This window comes from Solanum tuberosum, unplaced genomic scaffold (assembly GCF_000226075.1).
Source record: "Solanum tuberosum cultivar DM 1-3 516 R44 unplaced genomic scaffold, SolTub_3.0 scf00149, whole genome shotgun sequence".
NCBI classification, from domain to species: Eukaryota; Viridiplantae; Streptophyta; class Magnoliopsida; order Solanales; family Solanaceae; genus Solanum; species Solanum tuberosum.
The window spans coordinates 1,222,649-1,231,827 of NW_006239072.1; the positions used below are offsets into that span (position 1 = coordinate 1,222,649).

General features: G+C 34.2%; 1 protein-coding gene across 1 annotated transcript; it reads right to left on the reverse strand.

Moving 5' to 3' along the window:
- Positions 1–690: 690 nt before the first annotated feature.
- Positions 691–8,607, reverse strand: LOC102583873 (tobamovirus multiplication protein 1-like). The gene is made up of 12 exons (XM_006352590.2): positions 8,575–8,607; positions 7,171–7,299; positions 5,765–5,855; positions 5,634–5,686; positions 4,822–4,914; positions 4,673–4,744; positions 3,472–3,544; positions 3,325–3,370; positions 3,134–3,197; positions 2,119–2,172; positions 1,211–1,288; positions 691–1,135 (listed from the first exon to the last, which is right to left on the reverse strand). The coding sequence occupies exons 1-12, from the start codon at positions 8,605–8,607 to the stop codon at positions 1,043–1,045; spliced, it is 879 nt and encodes a 292-aa protein (XP_006352652.1). The 3' UTR covers positions 691–1,042.
- Positions 8,608–9,179: the final 572 nt, after the last annotated feature.

Sequence of the window (9,179 nt, forward strand, 5' to 3'; positions counted from 1 at the left end):
TGATTTTAATTTATATAACGGATAGATAAATTGAACCGAATCGATTGATATCTTATTGATTCGATGACGGTTTAACACATATAAAAAGTGATAACAAATAGTTAAATTGCTAATGACAAAGACCAAACCGAACCATGTGATAAAACTCCTGATTTTTCAACACACTTGTCATCTTTCTAGCAGCTAGATCGTGTCAATTTGTTGGTTGAACTTGTTTCCTATTGTTTCATTGTGATCTAACATCAATTTAGTACTCAAACATCTCGCGAAGCACACATAATTGATGCCTTTCAGGTCAATTTGTTTTTATAATTGTGGTGTCTAAGACAATATGTTAACGCCTCAACTAATTAAATTGTTTAACTCTTGAAATTCGAATCGTGCCACATTTAAGGGAAATGAACTAAAATTTATGTATATTCTTCTTGAGATGTCAAGATGTTAAGTCAATTTCTTCGTTTAAAAACATCAACTAAAAATAAAACCAATTGAGTTAATCTTTCCTTTACTGATCAAGAACCAGTGGAGATGCTTCCTATTAATGTTCCACACAATCAATGGCATAAATTTTAACAGTACACTAATCACAATGGTTTATGCTTGTATAGATTTCACGACACAAATCCAAATTAGTCGAATCAGATGACTAGGTGGGAACCCGTCAAGAACAACTAGATTAGAAAGCAAAATGAAACTGACAACAACAATCTGAAATGAGTATATCAAGTCACTTCAGGGATATCATATTTTCATCACTTGGTTAATTTGGATGACAAAATACAAAGGGATCCTATAGTACAGTACATGAAGCAAGGCACTAATTTTCTTTATTCAATTAGTACACAAAATTCTAAAATTTGTGTCTTCAAACCACAAAAGTAACAGAAATGTAAGCACAACAGCTATCTGCAACTGGCAAACCGCGACTTTCCACAATTTATACTTCCTAGATCCTTTTCTGTGCGGCTCCATACCTCGTGCAGAACTACACTTGCTGCAACCATTGGAAAGTTGTAGGATTGAAGATAAATGTCCACTGCAGCTAATGAATAGGGTGGTATTGAGCAGATACTCTTTTCGGAGGCAGTTTGCGCAGGATGTACAACACAAGAGCTGAAGGAAGAATTTCCACAAGCTGCCACAGGGAAGAATAATGTCATCTCAAGTTCAGAGGGTGTTCAAGGAGCATGGAAAAGGAAACGATGTGTACCATGTAGTATATCAGATTCAGAACTGGGTGGTCCAAGACATCTAGTGATGCATCAGCATCAAAAGTCGATAACACAACCTACATTGAGAAAGATTAGAAGCTCCACAGGTATGAAAGCTGCGAGGATTTGATCATTGGCTGAATAATAATAATTCTGAAGGAACTGTTTTTTTTCATAAGATAAGATAGGAGCTGTTACTAAGGAATTAAAGCGAGTTTGACTCTAAAGATCAAAGCAACAGTTGCTATAAAACCCAACCTTTTTTGTAACAAATTTCTACTCTTGGTGCTATGAATAATGTAATAAAGAGTCGTTCTATTTTCTTTTCCTTCTCCAGGAGGTGAGTGGAAGGGTGAGCATAACTTGCATCTTGTTGTATTAATATAGCTACAATATTTAACCTCCGACTTGCAAAAGCAACCGATAAAAATCTTGGTACCTGTGTGAGCTAAGAGAGTTTTCTGTCATTATCTTATTCTTCAATTTTATTACTACTGTTGTTTCTTACTTTGACTATTTTTACTATTTTTTGAAATTGGTAACTTTGTCTATTCCTCAAAAACCAGTACAGAAACTGTACTGGTCAGTATTTACAACATGTACTTCAAATCCTACTATTTTTGCTGTCAATACTTTACTTTTTTCCAATATTTTCATCATAGCTTTTTCAGTCTTGTATTTTTAAACCTGTTTTGGAAAATGTTTTTCCTGAACTGAGGGCCTATTGGAAACAACCTCTCTACCCCTTCAAGGTAAAGGCAAGGTCTGCGTACTCCCCACCCTTCCCAGACTCCACTTGTGGAATCACACTTGGTATGTTGTTATTGTTGTTAAGAGGCCATTAAAAGGCCAAAAATAAAAGGCCAACAATATTTAGGGAGAAAAGGAGAGGGTAAAAGGGCCTTACCACAAAGCATCTAATGAGGAAACAAGTGAAACAAATGGCAGTTACAGATCCAACCTGCGATCATACGCATATGCCATGTCCATGTAAATCACCACATAATAAGAGATCTTGAGAACTACCATGCATTAATTATAACATTTATGCATGCATTTATTTATTTAACTCAAACATAAGTGAGTCTTCACACCTGACAAAAGCATATCAAATCAACAAGAGAATAGTTCAATTGTTAGATGTAAAATGGTTTAAAGAATAAGTAGGTAGGACAAGAAAATGTCTCATTGAAGTCTGTAGGTGTAGAAAATTTGTGTATGCATTTCATCCTCCAATTCAATTACAAAATACAGGCATTCCATTAGCTAACAAAGAACCTCAGGGAGATTCCATATTTATCAATTATAGTTTTTTATTGTTCAACCACTAATGCTTGGATTAGGTAGGTTGTCTACATCACACGGCCCTTCTTCGTACCCTGCGTGGACGCGGGATGCTTTGTCAATTCTTTATTGTTCATCTGTAGATGAACAACCCCCCCCTCCAAAAAAAAAAGCACTTAAAAGTGGATCCATTTTGGCAAATAAGAGCCGAGGGTCTTTCGAAAATAACATTTCTACCTCTCAGGGGACTGTGGTAAGGTATGCATACACTCTACCCTCCCCAAACCCCACCTATGGGATTACATCTGGGTATGTCGTCGTTGTTTTTGTTATAGCCATAATCTGCAGAGAAGCGATAAACTACTTTATCTTGTTTTATTCAACTTAGGAAGATATTTGGGTCAAATATGGCTGTTATAGCAAGTTTACATTTTTGTTAAAGCAGAAAGTTCCAGAAGAGAATGAGCAAAACCATAACTACTCCTAGACTTCCAAGTTTAAAGAAAAGAATTTTGTTTTTTTCTGGATTTTAAAAAAAATAAATTATATGCATGCATTTACTGCACTACATCAGTTCAAAAGAACACCAAACAAGTTCTTTGCACCTAGTAAGAAGACAAATGGGTGGAAGTGCAAACCTCATGAAGCTTCTTTCTTCTCCCTTTAGATTCAATGGGGAAGCGTCTCAACATAGAAAATAACCTGATGATAGTAAAAAGATGAAGTCCACAAGAAGACGTATACAACAAAATCAGTAATGTCTTATAAGCCACGGTCAATGACATAAGGTTGTTTGGCTTAAGAAGAAAAATGTGTCCAGTTAGTTCACCTTCCTCCATACAGCAAAAAGCCTAATGCAGCTAGAAATGATACAACTGCACCAAATGTAATGAAATGCTAGATTAATGAGAAAGACTAAACTCTGAAAACAGTTCTAATCTTCAATGTATGAGAGAAAATGAATATAAAGATTCACCTGCTATGAATATCTTCCCAATGAATTCCACAGTGCTATTGTTGTTCATCCAGAGGTACACCCAGATACAAGCCTGATGCAAACCATTTTTTCAGGTATACATATTGAGATAGAGGTCTACAGACTCGATAGCACTTGGTGCAAGGGAGACGGGAGTTGGTTCAGGTATTCACCTAGAAATCAAGAATAACGGACAATATTCTGTTCTTAGTGGAATGGGACGTACCAGGAATTACGATAATGTGAGCCTTGTTTCGAGGCCAAATTTGCCATGGTTCTCTAAATTCTTTACAAGATAGACGAAAGATATCCTCTGTTTCAGAAAAACAAAGGGGTACAATTTGAGCAGAGTGGTTAGACAGATTAGACAGGACTTGGCACATCTTGATCTTACCGAGGACATGACCTTAAATAGGAGAGTTTGGAGGTTGTGGATTAGGGCAGAAAGTTAGTTGGTAGTTGAGTGTTTCTCTCGCCTCCCTGTGAGATAGGCTTGATGGTCATACGTGAACCTTCCTTCTTACCAGTAGTATTAGTATTATTCTCGTAGTTTCTTGATCTTTGACTTCGGCTATCGCTAGTGTTTTTTTGTGCTCCAATGATAGCATTATTTTCTTCTTGTTACTGCTCTTTCTCCTGTTTGTTGTGTATTACTCTCCATTTTGCATTATTTTGTTGTTTTTATTGCTCCCATACATGTATCCCCTTTTCATTTTTTAAGCTGAGGGTCTATCGAAAACAATCTCTCTATCTCTATGAGGTAGGGATAAGGACTGTGAACACTTAACCCTACTCAGACCCCACTGGTGGGATTACACTGGGCATGTTGTTATTGTTGTTGAAAATTCTAAGGAAGGCATTGAAAGCGGAAAGGACACCTAGCTTTGTGTCGGGGAAAAAGAAAAAAAGAACTCCATTTTACAAAGCATGTTCATCTTAGATGAATAGGACCCAACATTTAAAGGACTGAGAAGCTCTTGATATTCATGAGAAACAACCACCTAAATCGAAGTGGTTATTGACTAGAACACAGCACCCAAGATTGATGGATTCCTTAGATATCTCAAATATATTTCATATCCCTAAAAGCAAAATAAATACATTATAAAAAGATTAATTACCAATATCTAGTCCAGCATATATCCCTACTAAGCAACTTCAAAGGCCATTAGTAAATGAGGAGGCGAAGTATGTCGCGAACCTGTATGAAGTAGATTGCACCATTTACTGAAATATAGGAGGTTCTCAGCTTATCTGTTGGTAAACTTCTAGCCTGCTCATTTATAGAAAGACAACAGTTAGAATTGATGGGTCAATACTACGCCTAGAGGATGCTACAAATTCACTTGCCTGGTGATATATCTCAGCCCAAAATAGAACAAGAAGTGTATATGCTGAGAAAAAAAGCAGACCCGGAAGATCCAATAATACCAAAGTCAACACCTGATTTAACATGGAGTAAATGTTAACATCAATTGGGAAACAGTTAAGAAGCAGCTCAAGTGGTGGTGGTGGTATGTATTAAATTCTTCTTCTCACATTATCAACACCAAAAACATAATAATGGATAAAACAGCTATCACAACAATGAGCCCTGGAGTTACATTTGCAAAATGAAATCTTATTCTAATGTAAATATCGCATGTTTTCTTGCCTTTACGACCACCCAACAGCTTTGTGTCAAGCTAGAGTTTGATGGTAGCAACTATTTATGCACCAATATAATCAAGTAAAAGATAAAGATAATTTCAATTTTAAGTGATGGAAAACCATGGTTATCGAGTTGCTATCGGTGGATTAGTTTTCCCTTAGCATAATACATAGGGAACTAAAGATTTTAGAGCTAAATGTTGGAGGTAACAACTAAATATTACTAGCAGAGATGCTACAATTCGGACTAGTCCCTATAGTTGATACCTGTAGAAGATGGATTAAATATGAAACAAATAAGCTCTCACGTTAACATATAAGGCTGCCCGTTATTGACAGTATATTACTATTAGACTATAAGATTAGTCAGTACGGGGGGACATTAACTTCAGAAACAACAAAATTAACAGGTAAGAAACCTGAGAGGAATGAATATTAAACAGGCAATATATTCAAGTAAACACACATTGTCAAATGCTATTGTAACGAAACATGCACACAGCAGAACCTACCTTGGGATGGAACAGAAACACTTCTTTGTGAAATCCAAAGACAACGGCACGAACTGAGAAAAGTAGATTTACATTAAAGTTAATTCACTAAGGCAAAAAGTACAAGATAGTTACTTATGCAATTGTATTACCTCCATTTACAACAAAGTTCATGAGATGGAAAACCTTTTGTGTTGTCCAACCATATTCAGGTACTCTCAACTGTATTCTAATTAATTGAATCTGCAAATGGTCAACACATACACTTAACCAGAAGCCCCACAACCAATAGAGAGTTATGGAGATACACCACCACGAAAGTAGGTAAAACACATCCATTAACTAATGGCATGCAACTGATAAGCCATGGTACATAAGAACTGTATGCTCATCAGAAAAGATTTAAACCTCATAACACACACCAAACAACTTCACTATGTATCTTTTTTTTAATAACCGTGGTGTCCGGGCCACCTTGAGTCTACCTCGACTAATTCTACGGGATACCAATCTCCTCCCGCAAGCAGCAGGTACCAAGTAATTCTGTCCAACAAGGCTAGAATAAGGCAAGAATAGATGAAAAGAAATCACCTATTCTTTTTGTCTTTGCTGGGATTTGAACCTGAAACCTCATGGTGCTCAACCCACTTTATTGACCACTCAGGCCACACCCTTGGGTGCCAAAAAACTTCACTATATACCAATCACAAACCTCAGAAAACACTAAACATTTTGACAATGAAATTATATCAGAGAATAAATTGGTCAGAGATAACTCGGATAACAGCTATCAAAAGTAACCATTTGCCACTAAACCATGTTTATATAGTGCGTCAAACAGAAGATAGCTCAAGGGAGCAAAACCGAAAAGGACAGAGTTATAAATTCTGATCTTAATTATTGCATTTCAATAGTTATAAAGTTTACAATCTAATCTAACCTACATGTTCCCAACCCTTGCAATTAACCATGTCAATTCACTGTGTTAGAATCAGTTTGAGCCATGGACTAGAATTATTAAAAACTTTCTATATACCTTATGTGGAATCCTCAAGTACACTACACTATGCTCCTGCTTGGCCATTGATTTTGTCGTTGAAACTTAAAACTAGAAAATTTGAGCTTTTGAAGTTGTAATTTGGAATTTGAAGTTGTGTTTGGACATGCATTTTATTTGGGAAAAATTTGAAGTTTTGTGAGTGGAAGTCCCAAAAATATTTGAATATCATATTTTCAAACTATATAAACAACCATTATCAATCCTACTTTTCATATGCACCTAAAAAGAGAGTGAACAAAATAATAAAATAACAACAACAAAGTAAACAAACAAAATCAAAACTGAAAGTTAAACCCAATACTCAGATTCCACAGTATTCCATTCCAAGACTTTAGCCACCAAACATCCCTATTTGCAACAAGTATAGAACTTCAAATCATCAACTAAACAGCAATTCAATCATAAACATGCTCCCTTTTCAACAGATAAAAAAACACCAAGTTTTGACAATTACTCACAACCAATCCAATAAAGATACAGAGAGATAGTAATAATTACAAGAGCAACAGTGGAGACAAGAGCAAAAGCAGCAGAGAGAGAGTAAAAAAATCCATCTTGCCATTGAACATGAATCAGCAAATGAACATGATAAATAGATGAAGAAGATGAGTAGATGCACTTACGTAACTTTAAAGGCACTAAAAGAGTTAGGATCTTCGATAATCAGTTGTAAATCACCGAAGGAAGTTGAAAAGCATATCAATGGTGATGACTACTAAAAGCTTCACGGCGGAGAACACGAGAAAGATGAAGGAAGGAGCTTCTAGACTTAGATACAATACGAATGATTTTTATCATAATTTATATTTCAGTAGGATAGATATTTTATTTATTTGGGTCGGGTATCAATTTGAACTACATCGTATTTTGTTGAATTTGTTATGAGCTATTACAAATAAATAAATTTGGCCCATAAGGCCCAAAATGATTTTAGAATATATAATGAAAGAAAGAGGAGTTGACGAGCAAAGGTAACATAAATGAAGAAAACGATAAATGAATAAGGTAACATAAATGAAGAAAGCATGTCATTGTGTGCTTACACAACTTTAAAGGCACTTAAAAAGATAGAATCTTCAATAATCAGTTGTAAACCATTGAAGGAAGTTAAAAGGCATATCAATGATAATGGCTAATGAATAGAAGCTTCACGATGGAGAATAAGAGAGAGAAAAAAAAGAAATTTCACAATGTATCCAATATGTAGCAATGTTAACTAACATTATATGATGTTTGATACACTTATTTAGTGTATTTTGAACAACAAGGTACGCACATGGTATATATCCATACTTTTTTTTTTTGTCACAATGTATCTGAGTTAAGAGTAAATGTATTTAATTTGTATATGTGTATATGATATAAGTCTTTGTGTATTTGTCAGGTATACCGTACTCATGTATCTAAGTAAAAGCTTATGAATAGGGCAAACAAAAACTTTAATTGTGTATTTGAGTTGTATCACTCATATAATGGGGCATCTGAACATGTATAAATACATGTCATTAAATCTCATATACATAATTCTTAACAACATGGTGATATTCACCATTGTTGAGTCAAAAGGTTGAAATTATTGGAGAAGGTTTCTGGAGAAAAAGAAGTGCAAAGTTTTATGATTCTTTAAAAAAATTTAGAAGGATTTCGAATGTTTTGAAATTTATAGGAGTAATGATACCGCGAGATACTTACTCGCGCCTCAAATCATGTTTTTCAGTTACATTCCTTATTAAAATACACCTAGTTATATATATTTGGCTAACATGTATATGAGATACATGTATTTGAATGTGCCAAATACATGTATTTTAGGTGCAAATCATGATAGTATTTGTTATATCACAAGCTCACAAGAAAGAGATAATTAACTAGTGGGGTTGTATTATTTACCCTAAAATCTACCTGATAGATAAGCTGAGTTTGAGCACAATCCATCTAATCCATGACAAAAGTTAGATTCAAAATTGACCCAAAAATAATCCAAACTCAATTTATTACTATCCAAACTTCAACTCCGATGAAATTTGAACTACTTGCACCTACACAACATGTTTGGCGCCTTTTAAATGCCTTTTTTGATCGTTATCTTTATAAAAAATTTACTATCTCATAAATAAAGAGTATCATACAGATAATAGATTTAAGTACAAATACATATTTTATGAAATTTTGCATCTTACTTCAAAGTACATTTAATAAAATTTACTTTTTTCGTTTAAATTTATATGGTATTTTTCACTTCTTGAGAGTTAATTTGACTAATCTTTGAAGCTAAATTTGATTAAATGAATTTAATATTTTAAAATTAAAAATTTATATATTCAAAAACTATATGAAAAGTACTATAAGCTACAGTTTTTACTCATGTCAATATGATCAAAAATATATTATAAAATGTCAAATAAAATTTATATAATTTGAATTTGAAAAATAAAAAGTGACACATAAATCGAGAAATATTGAACATAACAAATTTGAATATATATATATATATATATATATATATA

What these genes read in the sequence shown, in the direction of transcription:
- LOC102583873 (XM_006352590.2), bottom strand. Translation starts at nt 8,607, where the DNA reads ATGGATTGTGCTCAAACTCAGCTTATCTATCAG. An exon ending in GAACTTTGTTGTAAATGGAG is followed by an intron (nt 5,687 to 5,764) that starts GTAATACAATTG and finishes TACTTTTCTCAG; the next exon opens with TTCGTGCCGTTGTCTTTGGA. An exon ending in TGGGAAGATATTCATAGCAG is followed by an intron (nt 3,371 to 3,471) that starts GTGAATCTTTAT and finishes CATTTGGTGCAG; the next exon opens with TTGTATCATTTCTAGCTGCA.